General features: G+C 42.8%; 1 protein-coding gene across 1 annotated transcript in view; it reads right to left on the reverse strand.

Annotated features, from left to right (window-relative positions):
* Positions 1-1,403: 1,403 nt before the first annotated feature.
* The window catches only part of LOC140191265 (nuclear receptor subfamily 5 group A member 2-like), a 63,457-nt gene continuing 41,632 nt past the window's right edge, over positions 1,404-23,228 (reverse strand). The window contains exons 5-7 of the mRNA XM_072248520.1: positions 17,627-17,746; positions 10,566-10,713; positions 1,404-2,735 (exon numbers count right to left, since the gene is read on the reverse strand). Of these exons, the coding sequence (XP_072104621.1) occupies positions 2,491-2,735; positions 10,566-10,713; positions 17,627-17,746 (513 nt within the window). The 3' untranslated portion in view covers positions 1,404-2,490. The remainder of the gene's footprint in view (positions 2,736-10,565; positions 10,714-17,626; positions 17,747-23,228) is intronic.

The raw sequence follows: 23,228 nt of genomic DNA on the forward strand, positions 1-23,228 counted from the left end.
ACAGGGCACAAAACACTGAGACCGTTCCCCACTCAGGTAGCGGCAAACGGCCGGACTGTCCCAGCGGAGGAAAGAACATGGAGAGACAAAACCACACAATGATAAGACTGTTCTTTAACTTGACATGAAAAGGCTCCAAGCGGCGGCAAGCCCTCAACGTGGCACAAGAACTACAGACAGAGGCTCTAGACTCAATCTGGCGGGTTAACTTGATGGGGATTCTGACGAGGTTACTGATGAGGATGGTCCAGCAAGGAATCACTGGACCCCAGAGCTATTTATTTTGCCGGCCTAAAACGAGAATCAGGTGCCTCAATTAAGGCACCCAATGGAACAAGGGAAAAACAAAATAACTGGAGTACAGAATCCATGGACCGGACCGTGAACCGGAATGCAGACTTCACGAACTGGACTGTGACACCATTAGGTGGGCTATTTCTGCTCTTAAAAGTTTCAATTTTGTTTTTTATTTTCTTCTGCCATATCGGTGTTCTCATTTCGTTACACAGTTTTGAATTTCTGTTAATGTGTACCTCTATTTTTGTAGCCATTGCTCTGCACTGCTGTTAATGCTGCACAGTATGTGTAGTTCTTCAAATGTTTCAAATTTTCCTAAATGTTGTGGTATGATAATGTTGTTGAGTGTACTAACAATTTTTGCAAATTTTGTTTTGGTATGAAGGGTCTTTTAGTTGGGCCAATTCTCATATGTTCTGTTAGTGTAGTGTTAAGTATTAAGATAATTTTGTCTTCATCATCAGCATTCTGTGGAAGCTCTGGAACTGTCTTACTGCTATTAACGTATAATTGTGAAGCAGTTGAAATAATTGTTTTTTCATCAGTGCTTTGGTGGGTTGCATCTTCATTATTTTCCTGTGTATTATTATTACTATTATTTCTTTTTTGTATTTGCACGGCTTGTTTTTTTGCATGTTTATTATTTCTCTATCCTTTTGGGTGCAGTCTTTCATTGATTCTATTGTGTATCTTAGCTTTACTGTGTATGCCTGCAAGAAAACAGATCTCAGGTGTCATACACTGTATGGATTTTGATAATAAATTTACTTTGAACTTTGCACTTTGACAACGACAGTGAATGTTGTCAGTTTGGAGATCCAGCTGTACAGATGCGTTTAGGATTCCATGATGTGGTCAGCCCTACGCAGCACTTTTTAAAATATTAAGGTGTTGCAAGCAAGGTAATAATTTATTGCCTACTTGAATTACAGCAACCTTTGTAGTGAAGGAACTCCCATAAAGTTTTCAAAAAATAAGTTCCAAATTTAGTCCCAGTAAAGATTCAAATTAGAACATAGATAAGTATGGCAGAGAAATGGGTCCCTTTTGGACCATGATGTTGTGCCAATGACACCTCCTCCCTTCTACCAGCACGTGGTCCATTTTCTGCATCACTATCTGCTTTTCGAAGACCGAGAAAGAAGAAATGTACATTTCCAAGTTAGGATGTGTGCAAGATTGTAATTCCTTCCTCACCTCCATCTCACCTGTCACCATTCTTTTTCAAGGACAAGGGTCCAAAATGGAAGGAGATGATTAATAGTTTCTCTGATGGTGCACGCAACAGAAACCTATGTGTTAGAGGGAATGAACACTTGCGTCAGTGGATGGAGTTCCCTCACAAGTACAAGACAGTGTAAACCAAAAGTGTTGTGCGACCTCAGTTACTCAGTTCTATCCAATAACTGCCTAGACTCTTAATTAATTTGGTGGAGGGATTCACAGTTGTTGAATCTCATGGACACTGCAAGCCTGATGAAGACTTCCATGTTGCTGTCATGATGCCATCACCCAGTCTTCCACAAATGCCAGACATAATTACGATTCAGCTGCATTGCCACGTCTGCTTTATCAGGTGGACCCCAATGGTTCATTTCATCCTCTGAAACTACATTCTTTCACTCATTCCTGTAGAAGAATAGCGTCCTTAAATCATGTGGCTTTCAATGAACTACACCAACACAGCCTGACATCACACACAAGGATCACAATCTTCCTTAACGGAATTAGTGAACCAGATAGACCTTTATGACAATTTTGTATTTTCATGTTCACCACTTAATTAGCTTTAATTCACTTGTTACTAAACCGACCCAATTTCAATTGGCCCAACAGACATGGTTAAATTTGATCTTATCACTTTAACTCATTAGATCATGGATTACTGGGCAAGTGCCATCCATCCTTGTCTTTACCAGTTTGAGTCTTTCTGCTTTGCCTTGAGGACTCCAGTAAATGAATAGTATTCCACACAAGTACAGCGGTGACTCATTTTGATGGCAAAACAATGTCTAGAATGGTTCCATTATAAATAGAATCCACAAACGTACAGAGGCAGTATTTAATTTTACATCTGCCACTATGTGTTTCCCTTTCTATCTGTCTGGTCATCAATGTGAAAATTTGTTTCCATATATGTTTTCTGTTGGGTTCCCATGGACTTTTATCCACTGTCTAGCACTCGTTCATCCCTCAGAAGTGCTTGGCATGGAGCATTTCAATGAGCAGGTTGTTACATGGCACGTCTCCATTCAAGTGCTTGAGGTAAAGGTACTCCTCCGCTTGCATGCTGATAGCTCGTATTTCCGGGAGCCGTAGGAGTAACTGCCCGAACTGGTCAACCTGCTGGGGGAAGCGCATGGTGTAGTCCATCAGAGCCCTGTTGACCTTCTCCTGGATACTTTCCACAAAGGGCTGGTTTTCTAGGTTCTTCACATCTGTGTACAGAAGAGTTGACAACTCAGTGGCTAGAAGCTTGTTAGATCTGTCATCCAAACATTCAGAAATCGCAATTTCTTGGCCTCAACAGGCTTACTTTCAAGGAGGAGTATTCAAAGGCCTCGATAGAGTGGATGTGGAGAGGATGTTTCCTATAGTGGAGAGGTCTAGGACTAGAGATAACAGCTTCAGAATAGAAGAACCCCCTTTTAGAACAGAGTTGAGGAGGAATTTTGTTGGTCAGAGTGTGGGAAATCTGTGGAATTCATTGCCACAGGTAGCTGTGAAAGCCAAGTCATTGGGTGAATTTAAAGTGGAGTTTGATAGATTATTGATTAGTCAGGGTGTCAAGGTTACTGGGAGGAAGCAAGGGAATAGGGTTAGGAAGAACAGTAAATCAGGCACAATGGAATGGCAGAACAGACTTGATGGGTGGAATGGCATAATTCTGCTTGTCTGTCTTATGGTCTTTACGCACTACACATCTTACGTTCTCAGTATTATTTTTTTATCTGTACAATTTGTCTTTTTTTTGAAGTTGGTTGTTTTGTCAGTCTTTGTTTATATATAGTTTTTCATTATATGTATTGAATTGTTTTTCTGTTGCATTGTCAATTACAAATTTGTTACATTTCTTTATTTTCCTGTAAGTGCCTGCAAATAAATGAATCTTTAAAGTAAATTTTTTATCTTAGTAATATGTATGTATTGTGACAATAAGTGTACTTTCTACTTAATTGACTTTGATCTCACAAGAAGATATTACCATTTTCTGCTCATTGTGGCCATTGTTCCAGTGACCCATCCGACCCATCCACTCACTGAGGCTCAGTCCCTCATTTCCCTTCAACTGACCTGGTTTTGTTGGTGTCCTTTCCAAGAAACTTAGCTCTTTCTGTTTCCTATACTCTCTTTAAATTAACTGGGTTCATTGAAATATTACTATGATTGCAAACCTTTTAGATTATCAATAAAATAACATCCGATAACGCAGAAAAGTAAAAATAAAAATAGCCCCCAAATTATCAGAGCTTTACTGTAATTGTTTACTGTGTGTTAGTGAGAGGCAATATTCATTGTCAATTCATTCTACTTCAGAAGTAGCTAAGAGTCAAACACAGATGCTGACGTTTAACATGGAGGTTAGCCAAGCAGGGCAAGGATTGCAGATTTGACTCCTGGAAGGACATCAGATCGAGGCACGACTGATGTGGATGTTAGCGAGTTAAAAGGAAGACAATTTTATAGAGTGGGCATCAGAATAGAGGGAGACAGAGTAGGAGGGCTTTGGCTCAATGGCACGTCAGCAATAACGGGTCAAGGCGAGGTAAGTTACCTGTGAAGAATAGAAACAAGAAGTAAGTGTGTCAGGCCGGTGTTCTGTACTGGGTGTCGGATGTGGGATGTCTGGGAGACTCCCAGCCTTCTGGATGGACACATCTGTGCCAGGTGCATCGAGGTGCAGCTCCTTAGGGACCGGGTTAGGGAAGTGGAGATGCAGCTCAATGAGCTTCGTCTGGTCAGGGAGAGTGAGGAGGTGACAGAGAGGAGCTATAGGCAAGTAGTCATACCGGGGCCTTGGGAGACAGATAAGTGAGTAATAGTCAGGAGAGGGAAAGGCAGGAGTCAGATACTAGAGAGTACCCCTGTGGCTGTCCCTCTTAACAATAAATACTCACTCCAGGTGACAGCCTACCTGGGGGAAGCAACAGTGGCCGCACCTCTAGCACAGTCTTTTCAGAGGGGGAGGGAAGGGAAGAGGATGACAGCAGTGATAGGGGACTCTATAGTTAGGGGTCAGACAGGCAGGAAAGAAACATGGATGATCATTTGCCTCTCAGGTGACAGGGTCCAAGATGTTTCTGATCATGTCCACGATATCCTGAAGTGGGAAGGAGAACAGCTAGAGGTTGTGGTACATATTGGTACCAGAAACATAGGTAGGAGAAGGGAGGAGGTCCTGAAAAAAAGACTAGGGAGGTAGGAAGGAAGTGGAGAAGCAGGACCTCAAAGGTAGTAATCTTGGGATTACTGCCTGTGCCACGTGACATTGAGTATGGAATAGAATGAGGTGGAGGATTGGAACGGGAGCAGGGATTCAGGTTTCTGGATCATTGGGACCTCTATTGGGGTAGGCGGGACCTGTACAAAAATGACGTGTTGCACTTGAATACGAGGGGAACCAATATCCTGGCAGGGAGGTTTGCTAAGGCTATTGGGGAGAGTTCAAACTAGAATTGCTGGGGGGTGGGACCCGAACTGAAGAGACAGAGGAAGGGTTGGCTCACAAATAGAGAAAGGTTTGAGACAGTGTGAAAGAGAGGATAGGCAGGTAATAGAGAAGACATGCGCTCAGACCGATGGTTTGAAATGTGTCTATTTTAATGCAAGGAGTAGTATGAACACAGTTTAGAGCGTGGATCAGTACTTGGAACTATGATGTTGTGTCCGTTACAGAGACTTGGATGTCTCGGGGCAGGAATGGTTACTCAAAGTGCCAGGCTTCAGATGTTTCAGGAAGGACAGGGAGGGAGGCAAAAGAGGTGGGACGTAGCATTGCTGATCAGAGATAGTGTCATGGCTGCAGAAAAGGAGGAAGTTATGGAGGGATTTTCTACTGAGTCTCTGTGGGTGGAAATTAGGAATAGGAAGGGGTCAATAACTCTACTGGGTGTTTTTTATAGACCACCCAATAGTATCAGGGACATCGAGAAGCAGATAAGGAGACAGATCTGGAAGTGTAATAATAACAGGGTTGTCGTGGTGGGAGATTTTAATTTCCCAAATATTGATTGGCATCTCCCGAGAGCAAGGGGTTTTTAGATGGGGTGGAGTTTGTGAGGTGTGTTCAGGAAGGTTTCCTGACACAATATGTAGATAAGCCTACAAGAGGAGAGGCTGTACTTGATCTGGTATTGGGAAATGAACCTGGTCTTGTGTCAGATCTCTCAGTGGGAGAGCATTTTGGAGATAGTGATCACAATTCTAGAACATAGAACATAGAATAGTACAGCACAGTACAGGCCCTTCGGCCCAAGAGGTTGTGCCAACCCTTAAAACCTGCCTCCCATGGAACCCCCCACCTGAAATTCCTCCATATGCCTACCTAGTAGTCTTTTAAATTTCACTTGTGTATCTGCCTCCACCACTGACTCAGGCAGTGCATTCCACACACCAACCACTCTCTGAGTAAAAAATCTTCCTCTAATATGTCCCTTGAATGTCCCACACCTTACCTTAAAGCCATGTCCTCTTGTACAGAGCAGTGGTGCCTTGAGAAAGAGGCGCTGGCTGTCCACTCTATCTATTCCTCTTAATATCTTGTATACCTCTATCATGTCTCCTCTCATCCTCCTTCTCTCCAAAGGGTAAAGCCCTAGCTCCTTTAATCTCAGATCATAATGCATACTCTCTAAACCAGGCAGCACCCTGGTAAATCTCCTCTGTACACTTTCCAATGCTTCCACATCCTTCCTATAGTGAGGCGACCAGAACTGGACACAGTACTCCAAGTGTGGCCTAACCAGAGTTTTATAGAGCTGCATCATTACCTCGTGACTCTAAAACCCTATCCCTCGACTTACGAAAGCTAAGCTTTCTTAATGACTACAGGCCTGTTGCCTTGACATCTGTGGTCATGAAGTCCTTTGAGAGATGAGTATTGGCTCACCTGAAGGACATCACAGGCCCTCTGCTGGACCCCCTGCAGTTTGCTTATCGGGCAAATAGGTCAATGGATGATGCAGTCAACATGGGACTGCATTACATACTACAACACCTCGACAACCTAGGAACTTCTGCGAGGGTCCTGTTTGTTGACTTCAGCTCGGCATTCAACACCATCATCCCAGAAATCCTCTGTTCCAAACTCACCCAGCTCACTGTCTCCCCCGCCATCTGTCAGTGGATCACAAGCTTCCTGAATGACAGGGTGCAGCAAGTGAGGCTGGGGAGCATCTCATTTCTAGCACCCGGACAATCAGTACCGGTGCCCCCCAGGGATGTGTGCTCTCCCCACTGCTCTTCTCCCTTTACACTAATGACTGCACCTCACAGGATCCATCTGTTAAACTCCTGAAGTTTGCAGACAACACGACTGTCATTGGCCTTATCCGAGACGGTGATGTGTCTGCATACACACAGGTGGTGGAACGGCTGGCCCTCTGGTGTGGTCAGAACAATCTGGAGCTAAATACGCTCAAGACTGTGGGGATGACAGTGGACTTCAGGAGGAGTCCCCCAATACTCCCCTCACTCACTACACTCAACAGTATTGTGTCTGCTGTGGAGACCTTCAGGTTTCTGAGTGTCACAATCTCCCAGGACCCTGAAGTGGACACCCAACGTGGACACTCTTATCAAAAAGGCTCAGCAGAGGTTGTATTTCCTACGTCAACTCAGGAAGTACAACCTGCCTCATTCTATTCAGGAATAATCCAGTCTGTTCTCTGTTCGTACATCACTGTCTGGTTTGGATCAGCTACCAAACAAGACAAGAATAGACTCCAAAAAACCGTCAGGGCTACGGAAAGGATTATTGGTGTGAAGCTGCCCTCGATCCAGGACTTATATGCATCTAGAGTCAGGAAGCGAGCAAGCAGCATCATTGTAGACTCACCACACCCTGGACATCACCTGTTCCAACTCCTTCCTTCTGGTAGGCACTTTAGATCATTGTATGCCAGGACAAATAGGTACAAGAACAACTTCTTTCTGTATGCCATCGGTCTTATGAACACTCGAATTTAAGTCTATTATAAACCAAGTCCACCTGTACATACACAGGTATACCTCATTGTATATAGTTCACAATTATTTACACTATTGTTTTGTTTGCTTTTTGATTCCGTACAGTGAGAGCTCAGGGAAACTGGCATCAAATTCCCTGTATGTGTCCACATACTTGGCGATAATAAAGGATTCTGATTCTGATTAACTACCCTATTTACCTGTGAGGCAACTTTCAGGGCTCTGTGAATTCTATCTCCTTTACCATATGATTAGAGAGGGATAGGAACAGACAAGTTAGGAAAGCGTTTAATTGGAGTAAGGGGAAATATGAAGCTATCAGGCAGGAACTTGGAAACATAAATTGAGAACGGATGTTCTTGGGGAAATGTACAGCAGAAATGTGGCAAATGTTCAGGGGATATCTGCGTGTCGTTCTCCAAAGGTGCATTCCAATGAGACGGAAAGGATGGTAGGGTACAGGAACCGTGGTGCACAAAGGCTGTTGTAAATTTAGTCAAGAAGAAAAGAAAAGATTCAAAAAACTCGGTAATGATAGAGATCTCGAAGATTATAAGGCTAGCAGGAAGGAGCTGAAGAATGAAATTAGGAGAGCCAGAAGGTGCAGACAGGATTAAGGAAAATCCCAAGGCATTCTCCCACCTGGCCTCTGGTCCACACGTCCCTCCCCACGGATCTCCCACCTGGCCACCACAACAGGGACAGAATTCCCCTTGTCCTCACCTACCACCCCACTAGCCTCCGGATCCAACACATTATCCTCCGCAACTTCCGCCACCTTCAACAGGACCCCACCACTAAGCACATCTTTCCCTCTCCACCCCTCTCCGCCTTCCGCAGGGATCGGTCCCTCCACGACTCTCTGGTCTACACGTCCCTCCCCACGGATCTCCCACCTGGCACTTATCCCTGTAAGTGCAAGTGCTACACCTGTCCCTACACCTCCTCTCTTGCCACCATTCAGGGCCCCAAACAGTCCTTCCAAGTGAGGCAACACTTCACTTGTGAGTCTGTTGGGGTCATCTATTGCATCCGGTGCTCCCGGTGCGGCCTCCTCTACATCGGTGAAACCCGATGCAGATTGGGGGACCGCTTTGTCGAGCACTTCTGCTCCGTTGGCCAAAACAGACAGGATCTCCCAGTAGCCACCCACTTCAACTCTGCTTCCCACTCCCATTCAGATATGTCCATACATGGCCTCCTCTACTGCCATGATGAGGCTAAACTCAGGTTGGAGGAGCAACACCTCATATACCGTCTAGGTAGTCTCCAGCCCCTTGGTATGAACATAGAATTCTCCAATTTCCGGTAATTCCCTCCCCCTCCCTTCCCCTAACCCTATGTCACTCTGCCCCCTCCCCCAGCTGCCTACCTCCTCCCTCTTGGTTCCGCCTCCTTCTACTACCCATTGTGTTTTCCCCTATCGTTTCTTCACCTTTCCTGCCTATCACCACCCTGGCTCCCTTCCCCCACCCCTTTATCTTTCCCCGTACGGTTTTTCACCTGGAACCTACCAGCCTTCTCCTTCCCACCCTCCCCCACCTTCTTTATAGGGCCTCTGCCCCTTCCCCCTACAGTCCTGACAAAGGGTTCCGGCCCGAAACGTCGAATGATCTTTTCCATGGATGCTGCCCGACCTGCTGAGTTCTTCCAGCGTATTGTGAGTGAAGAGCAAGAGGATAAGACGTGAGAGAATAGGACCAATCAAGTGTAACAGTGGAAAGGTGCGTATGGAACCGGAGGAGATAGCAGAGGTACTGAATGAATATTTTGCTTCAGTATTCACTACGGCAAAGGATCTTGGCGATTGTAGGGATGACTTACAGTGGACTGAAAAGCTTGAGCATATAGATATTAAGAAAGAGTTTATGCTGGACCCTTTGGAAAACATCAAGTTGGATAAGTCACCGGGACCTGATGAGATGTACCCCAGGCTACTGTGTGAGGCGAGGAAGAAGATTGCTGAGCCTCTGGTAATGATCTTTGCATCATCACTGGGGACAGAAGAGGTACCGGAGGATTGGAAGATTGCAGATGTTGTTCCCTTATTCAAGAAAGGGAGTAGAGATAGCTTGGGAAATTATAGACCAGTGAATTTTACTTCAGTGGTTGGTAAGTTGATGGAGAAGATCCTGAGAGGCAGAATTTATGGACATTTGGACAGGCGTAATATGATTAGGAATAGTCAGCATGACTTTGTCAAAGGCACATCGTGCTGTAAGAGCCCGATTGAATTTTTTGAGGATGTTTCTGCCAACGTCCTTTTCCAATCAATTTTGGCCGGCTCCTTTCTCATGGCCTATAATTCCCTTTATTCCACTGTAATAGTGATACACCTGAATTTAGTTGCACCTTCTCAAATTTCAGGATGAATTTGATCATATTATAATCACTTGTCCCTAAGGGTTTTTTTTTAAGCTTAAGCTATCTAATCAATTCTGGCTCACTGCACAGCACCCAATCTAGAATAGCTGATCTTCAAGTAGGTTCAACCATGATCTTCTCTAAAAAGCCACCTCATAGACATTCTAGAAATTACCCTCTTGAGATCTGGCACCAACTTGATTTTCCCAATCTAGCTTGTCTGGTTCCCACTGAACCAGACAAGCTGTTAGTAACAATCTCATAGTTTTATGGTTTCCCATTACAGTTACAGCACAATTTAATTAAAATGCCCATAATGGAAAACTGTTCATAGACCGAATTTTTAAACTCCACTGACATTATCGCAGTACCTTAACAATGCTGATGGAGGTTCTCGGCCTGAAAAGGCTACTGTTTATTCATGTCCACAGATGCTGCCTGAGCTGTTGAGTTCCTCCAGCATTTTGTGTGTGTTGTTTTCTATTTTATTCCTAATGTAATTGATTACTTGAAATTCAATTCTCAGTTACTGTGGTGAGAATAAAGCTCTGATCTTCATTTCAATTCCTCAGCAATCCGGACATTCATCCATTAACTGATCTAAAATCTCATCATACCCCACGTACTAGGAAGTTCCAGGGGAACACTGGAGAGCTGTCAACTACCAAGGTTAGTGAAGAGGAAGGAAATATATCTCCTGGATTCTTATGGCTTACCTGGGCTGAAGAGAACCAAGAATTTCAGGCAGACAAACTCATGACGATCTATCTGCAGGGACTGGAGCTTGGCTACCAATTCTTGAGTGCGGTTCACCAGATTATTTAATGTGGCGCCTGATTGTGAAACGATGGTTGAAAGGTCAATCTGAGAGCAGGCAGAGCAGAGTTAATCCATGCAGGAATATTGCAAATCATAAAATGTAAAGTTAAAGTACATGGTCATTTCCCCAAGTTACTTAATTACTCCAAATTTAAAACCCGACCTTCAGCATCTAAGATATTTGAGCTCTGGATTTACTGACATAAGCATTCCTACTTCACCTCTCCTTTAAAGATCCTTCTTATAACCTAAATTTTACACCAGGTTTTGACTTGATGTTGCCTTATTTAGCTCAGTCAATTACTATTTGACTTGATATTGTCTTGTCTGACTCAGTCAATCGTTATTTAATGTCATTCCGGTGAAGATGTTTGGGGGATCTTTTCTATCATAAAGGGATTGTTATTCCTATAAAGCTATTTCAACTGGGAAAAGTAATGCATCTCACTTCCACAGAAAATGCTATTCTTTGGAAAGTATCCTTTTCAATGGGATTCCACCTGGTAGATCTAAGGGAGTTTGTACAACCTGAAAAAATGATATTCCAAAGCAGATAGAAAAGCAAATTGAGAAGATGTTGGATGTTTGAAATAAAGAGACAAGACTCCGGAGATAGTCAGGATGTTTGGCATCATCAGTTGAGAGAGAAACAGATTTGATATCTCAGTTCAATAATTCCCCACCAGACTGGAAAGGTGAGAACACAAGCATGATTTATTGATTTATGTTACTCTGATTCATTGATGTGAGCAAGGGCAGATGACAGAGGAGCTGTGTGGCCTTGGACTAGACCTTAAGCCATGATGTCACCTGTTGTGGTCTATCGTGGTTGACTGCAGATTTCAGTGCCTTCATAAGGACCATAAGATATAGGGGCAGAATTGAATTATTTGGCCCAATCCAACTTCCACCCTGCCCTTAGATTTACCTGGTCCATTTCTGACACCGCCCTCCCTTTCTCAATCTCTCTTTCTTTGTATCTGGAGACAGCAAATCTACAGATGTCTATTATGTGCCAGAGGTCTTTGTGTGTCAGGGAGAAGGAGTGAGTGCCAGTGTTATTATAAAGGAAAACTCTAGTGTGTTAGTGTGGATAGGTTACCTGAACCAGATGGACTACATCCCAGAGTCCTAAGGGAGGTTGCTGAAGAGATAATGTATGCATTGGTCATGATCTTTCAAGAATCACTTGATCCTGGCATGGTCGCGGAAGTCTGGAAGATTGCAAATGACACTCCACTCTTTAAGATGAGGAAAGGCAAAAAAAAGGAAATTGTAGGCCATTTAGCCTAACCTTAGTGGTTGAGAAAGTGTTGGCGTCTATTATCAAGGATTAGGCTTTGAGGTGCTTTGAGACTAATGATAAAATAAGTCAAAGTCAGCATGGCTTCTGTGAAGGGAAATCTTGACTGACAAATCTGTTGGAACTCTTTGAGGAAGTAACAGGCAGGGTGGACAAAGGAGAGGCAGTGGATGTCATTTACTTGGATTTTCAGAAAGCATTTGATAGGATGCTACACATGAGGCTGCTTAACAAGATAAAATGCTATGATGTTACGAGAAAGAAACTGGCATGGATAGAGGAATGGCTGACAAGCAGGAGGCAGTGAGTGGGAATTAATGGGGACCTTTTCTGGTTGCTGCCAATAACTAGTGGTGTTCCTCAGGGGTCAGTGTTGGGACTGCTACTTTTCACATTGTTTGTCAATGATTTGAATAATGGAATTGATGGATTTGTGGCAAAGTTTGCAGATGATACAAAGATCGGCGGAGAAGTAGGTAGTGCTGAGGAAGCAATGCATTAGCTGTAGGACTTAGACAGGTTGGAAGAATGGGCAAAAACATGGCTGATAGAATACAGTGTTAGGAAATGTACAATAATGCACTCTGGTAAAAGAAACAATAGTGCGAACTATTATCTAAGTAGGGAGAATATTCAAAGATTCAGAAGTGCAGTAAACTTAGGAGTTCTCCTGCAAGACTCCCTGAAGGTTAATTTACAGGTTGAATCTATGGTAAAGAAGGCAAATGCAATGTTGGCATTTATTTCAAGAGGAATAGAACATAAAAGTAAGGAGATAATCCTGAGGCTTTATAAGACACTACTCAGGCCACACTTGGAGTATTATGAACAGTTTTGGGCTCCGTATCTCAGAAGAGATGTGTTGTCATTGGAAAGAGTCCAGAGGAGGTTCATGAGAATGATTCCAGGAATGAAGGGGTTAACATATGAGGAGTGTTTGGCAGCTTTGGGCTTGTACTCACCGGAATGTAGAAGAATGCTGTGGGGATCTTATTGAAACCTATCGAATGTTGAAAGGACTAGGTAGGGAGGATGTAGAGAGGATGTTTCCTGGTGGGGGTATCCAGAACTAGAGGGCACAGCCTCAAAACTGAGGGGCAACCCTTTAGAACAGAATTGAGGGGAAATTTTTTAGCCAAAGAGTAGTAAATCTGTGGAATGCTCTGCCACAGACTGTGGTGGTTTCCAAGTCCATTGGTATATTTAAAGCAGAAATTAACTGATTAATTAATTAATCACCAAAGAATATGGCGAGAAACCAGGTGTATGGGATTGAGTGGGATCCGGGATCAGCCATGATGGAATGGCAGAGCAGACTCGATGGGCTGAATGGCCTAATTATGCTCCTATGTCTTCTGGTCATACGTTCTTATAAATCCACTGGGGAGACTGCGTCGGTATTCAAATGGAGTAGCAGCAGTTTTGTGCTACTCTTAGTTTTGTTCCTCTCCCCCTAGTTTAAACTTCGAATTTAAAATTATCATTTGCTGATTCTTGAGGGGGAACAATATGTCTATGTCTACGAGGTGTGGGAAGAACTTGCCTGAACCTAGTGACAAAGGTAATGGGAAAGGAAAGATGGAAAAGGAAAGATCTGATAAAATGCCACCATGGGCTGAAGATATGGTTCGGACACTGAATTCAATTAAAGATCAGAATGGGTCAATTAAAGACCAACTGGAAAAGAATAGTAATGAAATGAAGTCATTTCTGGGAAAACTTAAAGACTTGGAAACTCAAGTTATTACACATGAAGAGGAATTGAAGATAACTAAGCAAAAATTGTTTGAAGCTACAACTCATTTGGAAAGATATCAAAATAAGATTACAGACCTGGAAACTAGGTCTCGCTGAAGGAATATACAAATTGTTGGGCTGCAAGAAGGAGCTGAACCTGGAGATTCAACTGTTTACTTTGGTAAGCTTTTTCATACCTTATCTCCTACCATATTATCACAGCCGCCGACTACAGAAAGAACACACAGAGCTTTTACTTCGAAATTTAAAGATTCAAATAAACCAAGGTCTGTTTTGGTTTATTTTCATCTCTTTAAAATTAAAGATCAAGTAATGCGACAGGCAAGAAAACTGAGAGTTTTTAGATTTAAGGAATCTGAGCTCTGTTTTTGAGGATTATCCAAAGGAGGTAATGGAACAAAGATCAAGATTTGCTCTGGTAATGAAACAGGCATATGATAAGAAACTGTTTCCTTTTTTGCGTTACCCGACAAGAATTAAAGTTTTTCCTCCTAACTCTCCTCCTCGTACATTTTTTGATCCAAAAGCTGCACTGGAGTTTGTTCAGACTATACATGCCGCTGCTACTGAATGAACTGTCTGAAAGGTTGTTTGGTTATCTGTATATTATTGGTATTTCGGAAAGAAGATTTATGAAGGTTACTTAGATATTTCATTGACAGACTAATAAAAGAAGATAAGGAGATTTGTTCATTATTGTATATTACTGGTTTTTTTTTAGAAAGAAGATCTATGGTTAACATGAAACCGGTCCGCACTGCAAAAAAGGTTGGGGACTCCTGGTATAAGGCATTGGTGAGGCCGAATCTGGAGTATTGTGTTCAGTTTTGGTCACCAAATTACAGGAAGGATATAAATAAGGTTGAAAGAGTGCAGAGAAGGTTTACAAGGTTGCTGCCGGGACTTGAGAAACTCAGTTACAGAGAAAGGTTGAATAGGTTAGGACTTTATTCCTTGGAGCGTAGGAGAATGAGGGGAGATTTGATAGAGGTATATAAAATTATGATGGGTATAGATAGAGTGAATGCAAGCAGGCTTTTTCCACTGAGGCAAGGGTAGAATAAAACCAGAGGACATGGGTTAAGGGTGAGGGGGGAAAAGTTTAAAGGGAACATTAGGGGGGGCTTCTTCACACAGAGAGTGGTGGGAGTATGGAATGAGCTGCCAGACGAGGCGGTAAATGCGGGTTCTTTTTTAACATTTAAGAATAAATTGGACAGATACATGGATGGGAGGTGTATGGAGGGATATGGTCCGTGTGCAGGTCAGTGGGACTAGGCAGAAAATGGTTCGGCACAGCCAAGAAGGGCCAAAGGGCCTGTTTCTGTGCTGTAGTTTCTATGGTTTCTATGGTTCAAGTATGACTGTTTAAATGTTTAATCGGACATTCGACTGAGAAAAAGAAGATAAAGGGACTTGTTCCTTTAACTTAATATCTGGTTTGATGTCTTTTTCTGTTTCTTTTTTAATTAATTAATTGGTAGTTTTTCCTACTAATGAGGCTTCTTTTTATATATATATTTAGGGGAGGGTTCAGTTACTTATGATATTACTAATTGGCATTTTTGAAGATTTTGTTGGGTTAAATATGCTATTAACTTTTTTTCTGCTTTATTATAGCATCTTACAACTAAATTTAAAGTTTTTTTTAGGGATTTAACGTTAAATTTTAAAATGGTGCTGTTTTTTTCTTTTTCAGAGGTAACATTATTTTGGTTCTTTCTTGTTTAAAAAAAGATTAAGTATACATATGGGATAGCTTGTAGATGCTGGAATGTAAACACTTTCCTTTGTTGAGACTTTATCGTGCCTCTTACAAGGTCAGTCATTTTTTTTTAACTGGGGGAGTGGGAGAGAATCTTTTTACATTTTTTTCTGCACAGACAGAGCGGTTCCTGGCTTCATAATCTATCATAGGATGCCTGCCTTTTTTCGGGCTTTGGGGGGAGGAGGGTGGGGTTCGAGTTAAGAGTTTTTTCCCATTGGGTGGTTCCGGAGCATGTGTGTTTCCTATGTGGCTGTATTCTTCATCGCCGCCATTTTTGATCATCCTGTATTGGTATGTGCTCTGCGCATGTGTAAAATAGAATAAAATTATGATTTTATTTTAATAATTTTGAAAAAAGATGGGGTTCATTTTGCTCATTATTATTATTTGAGTTCATTGATAGTTTTCCTCCATGATCTAATTATAAATTTTTGGTACATTTTTTTTTTCTTGCTGGCAGTTCGATGTTTATCTTTAGAAGCTTTTTGTATGATGCATGGCTCTGGGGTTGAACACCTAATGGGGTTTTTTCCCCACTTTTTCTTGCTTAGTAGGGTTTTTTTTAATCACCAAAATTTTTTCAATCTTTAAAATAATGTTTTTTTTCTTGAGACATTGTAAGTGTTGCTTACTTCGATGTACTGGTGATAATTTTGGATAATAATAATAAAAAGATTTGAAAAGGAAGAAAGAAATCCACTGACTCTCACAGCTACCTTTTCCCACCCTGTTCCTTGTAAAATGCCATCCCATTCTCTCAGTTCCTCTATCTCTACAGTACCTGTTTTCAGGATGGGGCTTTTCATCCCAGAACTAAGAGATGTCCTCCTTCTTCTAGGAAAGGGGCTTCCCTTCCTCCATCAACACTACCTTCAACCGCTTCTCTTCCATTTCACACACATCTGCTCATATCTCATCCTCACCTACCACCCCACCAGCCACCGCATGCAGCACATAATTCTCCGTAACTTCTGCCATCTCCAATGGGATCCCATCACCAAGCACATCTTCTGCTCTCCCTGACTTTCTGCTTTTCGCAGGAATCACTCCCTTGCCCATTCATCCCTCCCCAGTGATCTCCCTGCTGGCACTTATCCTTGCAAACGGAATTAATGCTGCACTTTCCCCTACACCTCCTCCCTCACTCCCATTCAGAGCCCCAACCAGTCCTTCCAGGTGAGGTGACACTTCAGCTGTGAGTCTGTTGGGGGTCATCTATTGTATCTGGTGCTCCCTTTGTGGCCTTTTGTATATCAGTTTGAGACCCAACGTAGATGGGGAGACTGCTTTGCAGAGCACCTACACTCTATCTAGCAGGATCTCCTACAGGCCACCCATTTTGATTACACTTCCCATTCCAACATGTCAGTCCGTTGCCTCCTCTCCTGCTGCGATGAGGCCACACTCAGGTTGGAGGAGTAACATCTTATATTCCGTCTGGGTAGCCTCCATCCTGATGGCATGAACATCGATTTCTCGAACTTTTGGTAATTTCCCTCTCTCACCTTATCTACTTACCTGCCCATCACCCCCATCCTCCCCCTTTTCTTTCTTCCATGAGCTTCAGTCCTCTCCTGTCAGATTTCCGCTTCTTCAGCCCTGTATCTCTTTCACTCAATTTCTCAGCTCTTTACTTCTCCCCCTCCTGGCTTCACCTATCACACTGTAATTCTTCCTCCACTCCCCTCCGCCTTCTCACTCTGACTCCTCATCTTTTTTTCTCTTGTCCTGATGAAGGGTCTTGGGCTGAAATGTCAACTGTACTCGTTTCCATAGATGCAGCCTGGCCTGCTGAGTTCCTCCAGCATTCTGTGTGTATTGCTTGGATTTCCAGCATCTGTAGATTTTCTCTTGTTTGGGTTTACTGTTCGGGTGTTTTTGATTCACTTCTTCGCTAGAATGGCACAACGTTGTGGGCTGAATAGCCTGTTCCTGTGCCGTACTGTTCTATGTACTCTGCGGACACTCTGCTGGTTGATAGCGCAAACACCACATTTCGCTGTGTATAATATTTTGATGTATAGGTGATAAGTAAATTTGAATATTGCTCTTGAAAAGTTATTCATCAGAAACCCATATGAAGCACAAACATCAACAGTAACCACCTTGGTCCATGATCTGTTCTTTACCTGTTGTCCAGTGATAAGAAGAATACTTGACTCTTTCCCATGAGCCAGCTGCCTGCAGATATGGTCCATGATCAGCAGTTCACTCCAGCAATTCTGAAGAAGTTTCATCTGATCATCAACCTGTTAAATACACAGTAAACAACGTTTCAGCAACATCAATTCAGAGATCAAGATTGAAGCTTCATTCATTCAGTTGTCCACTGCTCCCTAAAATGTGCAACTGGGAACCAACCCTGCCCTCCAAACTGTATTCTCCCAAGCATGGCAAAGAACACAAAAATGTCATGGGCTTGATGTGGTCAAACCCCACGTGTCCGTATTGAATAGGTCAGTGGGTCTTGTGCTGCATATCAGGGGTTTGAACTGTTGTAGAATTATGGGAAATTGATGACGTAGAGGGATTCTATCCCACATTCCAGAATTTTTGGGCAAACACTTCCCCACTTTATGAGGCAGTGAGTTTATATCCTACATCCTCAGGGTTAAATATGTTCTGTTATTGCTACTAAGTATTTTAAATCTATGCTCCATGGATTTTAACACCTTGCTACCCCCTTTATTTTATCTAGGCTCCTCATATTTAATTGATTCTGTCCTTAAACACCAAAGAAAGTAAACCTAAACCATCCAGGCTTTCTTCATACCACTATTTTGCATTTTTGGCAACATCTCCATGTTCCCCTTCCTCCCCTCTTCTCTCTTTTTACTAATCTCCATTCTGGATACTCTCCCACCCCTTTTCTTCTCACCTGCTCATCACATTCTTCTAGTTTCCTTTCTTCCATCAATCACTGCCCTCTTCTAAGAAATTTCTTCTTCTTCAGCCCTTTAACTCTTTCATTTTCTTAATTCATCTTCCAGCCCTACTCATCCACCTTCACCTTGTCTTCCCTATCATCTGGCAGCTTTTATTCCTTTCCCTCCTTCCACCAACTTATTCTGGCTCCTGTCCCCTTCTTTTCCAGTCCAGATAAAGGGGCTTGGCCAAAAACATTATTCTTCCCCTTAGAAGCTGAGAGAGGTAGATAGATGGCTGAAAGGTGAAGGGTAAAGGGTTACCATGAGGTGCAGGATTAAGGTTACTGCTCAAAATCAACATGATCTCATCATCTTATACACTTAATAAGTGTATAAGATAATGAGAGGCATTGATCGTGTGGATAGTCAGAGGCTTTTTTTCCCACAGCTGCAATGGCTTGCACGAGAGGGCACAGTTTTAAGGTGTTTGGAAATAGGTAAGAGGAGATATTGGGGGTAAGTTTTTTATGCAGAGAGTGGTGAGTGCATGGAATGGGCTGCAGGCGATGGTGGTGGAGGTGGATACGATAGGGTCTTTTAAGAGACTCCTGGACAGGTACATGGAGCTCAGAAAAATAGAGGGCTATGAGTAACCCAAGGTAATTTCTAAAGTAAGGACGTGTTCCGCACAGCTTTGTGAGCCAAAGGGCCTGCATTGTGCTGCAGGTGTTCTATGTTTTTATGTTTCTATCTTTCTGAATGGTGGGGTGGGCTTAAGAGTCATGAGGGATTCTCCATCTCCTCCATCTCCCAATACGCATGTTCCTAAGAGTCAGACAGTCACCTGACCTCAGACTGAATGAATAACAAGCTGTCGTCTCCACCTGCCGCATCAGACTCTAATCCCTGTAGGAAGAGTTGCTCACACAACACTACCTACTGTTGAATAATTCTTAAACTGTTGAGGAGGTTTAAGCAGAGAAGTTAGGAGTATCGGTCAAGTGCATCAAGTATTTGCACTCTGGTTGGTCAAAGCATATTGTTAAAGTTATACTGACCCCCCATTCAAGCCAGGAGATCATGGATGAAGAGAGAAACATGCACTGTGAAGCTTTACTTTATGAAGAATAAAATTCCAGCCGGGTACAGGTATCGATTATAATTGGCGTTTCAATGACAAACTCCACCATTGTCATCAGGAATCCTTTTTTCACCGACTATATGAAATTGGACAGTGGGCAGGAGAGCTGAAGGAAGCAGGATGGGATGCTGGCTGATGTATTACAGGGGCTTTTCCTGAATGGCTCTCCCTGGATTAGTAAGGAAGTAAGAGACACGTTCAGGCATCCACACTACACAAGTGTCCCATCAGAAAACGTGGGCATTTTCCTGTCATTTTCCATGCACAGTGTGTTGTGTTTCCATCATCCTGTTTGACACAATCTCTCAAACACATGCAGTTCTAAACAAGAGAGCCAACCAGTCACAGAGAATAATGAGAGTACTGTCAGTAAACAAGCCCTTAATGTTCTAACATGTAACAGTCTGGCAGAACTTTGCAACAGGAAATCAGCACATTGTTTACAGAGAAAGCACGTGTAGAAATGTCGCTGATAAATCTTGTAGCGTTTTGTCCTGTTTCTCCTCTCCCATTCCAACGATAACAATCATTCAGCCTTGAGCATCAATTAACAAAGTAACGTTCACACTCTGCCTGACATATAAAGCAATATTCACTCGTAAAAAGTACTCTTACTCAAGCTCTGGGCAATGCAGGATCTACCGAAAATATCTCCCATCTGCCATGCAGTGAACGACAAAAGTTACTGATCACAGTACTGGCCTCATAGGCAACAGATATGGAGGTTTTATGCAGCACTTTTCTAGACATGAGAAAGGACAATGTCCACTCAGTAGCCACTTTATTAGGTACACGCATACAACTACTATTTATAGAACATAGAACAGTACAGCACAGTGCAGGCCCTTCGGCCCACAATGTTGTGCCGACCCTCAAACCCTGCCTCCCATATAACCCCCCACCTTAAATTCCTCCATATACCTGTCTAGTAGTCTCTTAAATTTCACGAGTGTATCTGCCTCCACCACTGACTCAGGCAGTGCATTCCACGCACCAACCACTCTCTGATTAAAAAACCTTCCTCTAATATCCCCCTTGAACTTCCCACCCCTTACCTTAAAGCCATGTCCTCTTGTATTGAGCAGTGGTGCCCTGGGGAAGAGGCGCTGGCTGTCCACTCTATCTATTATGCAAATATCTAAACAGCATATTATGTGGCAACAACTTAAAGCATAAAAGCTTGCAGACATAGTCAAGAGGTTCAGTTGTTGTTCAGACCAAACATCAGAATAGGGAAGAAATGTGATCTAAGTGAAATTGATCATGGAACAATTGTTGGTGCCAAACAGAGTGGTTTGAATATCACAGAAACTCCTGATCTTGGGGATTTTCACGCAATCTCTGGAGTTTTCAGAGAATGGTGTAAAAAAAATCCAGTGAGCAGCAGTTCTGCGAGTGAAAATACCTTGTCAGAGGAAAACAGCCAGACTATTTCAGGCTGACATAAAGGCAACAGTAGTTCAAATAGCTACGCATTACAACAATAGTGTGCAGAAGAACAATATGCTGAATTTTGAAGTGGATGGGCTACAGCAGCAGAAGACCATGAACATACACTGAGTGGCCACTTTATTAGGTACAGGAGGTGCCTGATAAAAGTAGCTACTGAGTGTAAGTGCTTAATCAACAGTCCAGATTTTCATATTCCAGATGATGATTGCTTAGACAGCACACTGGACAGAACCCAGGGATCTAGATTCTTAAAAAGTGACCACCACCCACTACACAGTTCTGGTACTACATTCCTTTGCTTGGAATAATGAAGACCTGTTGTCCCATGTCCCCTTGCCATCCACAACACAAGGGTAAAATATGTTTCCTTCCTCCCAGTCATTCTCCAATTATACCTGTTACCCTTTCACTCTCTTCTGCAGCTCCGCACAAAGGGTAGGTACTACGTCAGGCTGACACCCGATTTTCTCTTGTGCCTCCTCTTACACTGGAGCTCTCTATTCCCATCTACCCCACAAACTCCTTCTCTTCACTCGCTTCTCCACCACCAACAGAGTGCAAGTGTTCACTTCCAGTGACCTATTTACACCATATTCCCCCTTCACTCTCTCCACCTCTACAGCAGAGGTACAGCACACCTCATATCCTGTCTATCTCACACACATCAACTCTTACTTTTTGTTTTCTCTCATCCCACCCACAAAGTGCACTGGGATGGAGGAAGCTGCAAAGAGTAGTGGACTCAGCCCAATACATCATGGGCACGTCCCTGTCCAACATCGGTCGCATCTTCATGAGGCGCTACCTCATGAATGCAACATCCATCATCAAAGATAGCCACTATCCGGGCCATGCCATCTTCTCACAGATACCATCATACAGGAGGTACAAAAGCCCGACGGTCCACACAACCCTGTTCAAGATCAGTTATTTCCCTTCAACTATTTGGTTCTTGAATCAACTGTCACAAACCTAATTACTACCTCAGTATACTAACATGATGACCACATTTGGCACTACAATGGACTGTTTTTGTTCTAATTGTGTTTCCTCTTTAAAAATTATGTATGACATATGTTTCATTCCTGTTCATTGTGTGACTATTAATTATATGGTGCCATGTACCTGAAATGTTGCAACATGTAATGTCTTTGAACAGAAAATCCTACAAAAGGGAGTAGGTTTCACCCAGCACATCTTGGGTAAAGCCCTCCCGACCACTGAGCACATCTACATGAAGTACTGTTGTAGAAAAGCAGTATCCATATCAAAGATCCTCACCACCCAGGCCATTCTCTTTTCTCGCTGTCTCGCTGCTACCATCAGGTAAAAGGTACAAGAGCCTCAGGACCTGCACCATCAGATTCAAGAACAGTTGCAACCCCTCAACCATCAGGCTCTTAAACAAAAGGGGATAAGTACACATCTATCCCACAACCAATGATTTCATTTTAAGGACTCTATCTTCTTATTTCATGTTCTCGTTATTTCTTGCTATTTATTTATATTTGTATTTGCACAGATTGTTGTCTTCTGCACTATACTTCATCTTTCATTGATCTGATTATAGTTATGAAACCCCTTTTTACCAGGTGTCTGTCAAGGTGCAGCTCCTTAGCCCCTCGCTAACAGCCACCGAACTGAGTTGTGAGAAAACCACCTTTCACAAACTCCATTCATCTAGGGTCGATATGACTTGGGTCCCACCATACCTGGAAGGTTGGGATGTCTCGCCCACCCGAACTCCAAAATGTGTGAATACTGTGTGGTTACTGCCCCATTGGCAAGAAATAACAAACTACACTGCATACAATTATAAATAAAGTATGTTTGCAAATTTCAGATATATCAAACAATTAGTAGGAAAAAGAAAAGAAAAAGAAAAAATAAAAAATAAGAAAAATGAAAAGAAGCCATTACATCTACCAAGGTGTCTAACTCACGCGCTGGATCCACACCACCTTCTGAATGTCACTCAAAATCGATCTCAAACAAAAAGACTTCCCCACGGGAGTATTGGTCCTTCCTCCTTGAACCCATTCATCTGCACCAAGCACCTTGTGCAACAGTGACGGCATCCTCAGCCATCTTCCTTCCTGTCTTCTTCCGGCTCCCGCCAAAAAGACCTCGACCCACACCAGTGTCCGTTCAAAACCCTCTCTGCCCTGCATTCTCTAGAACCTTCTCCCAATTTCACCATCCTGATAGGATGACACTATATTCGTAATAATGAACATCACAACCCTTCATCGTTAGCTCAAGCCCAAACAG

Source organism: Mobula birostris, chromosome 32 (assembly GCF_030028105.1).
Source record: "Mobula birostris isolate sMobBir1 chromosome 32, sMobBir1.hap1, whole genome shotgun sequence".
Taxonomy (NCBI): Eukaryota; Metazoa; Chordata; class Chondrichthyes; order Myliobatiformes; family Myliobatidae; genus Mobula; species Mobula birostris.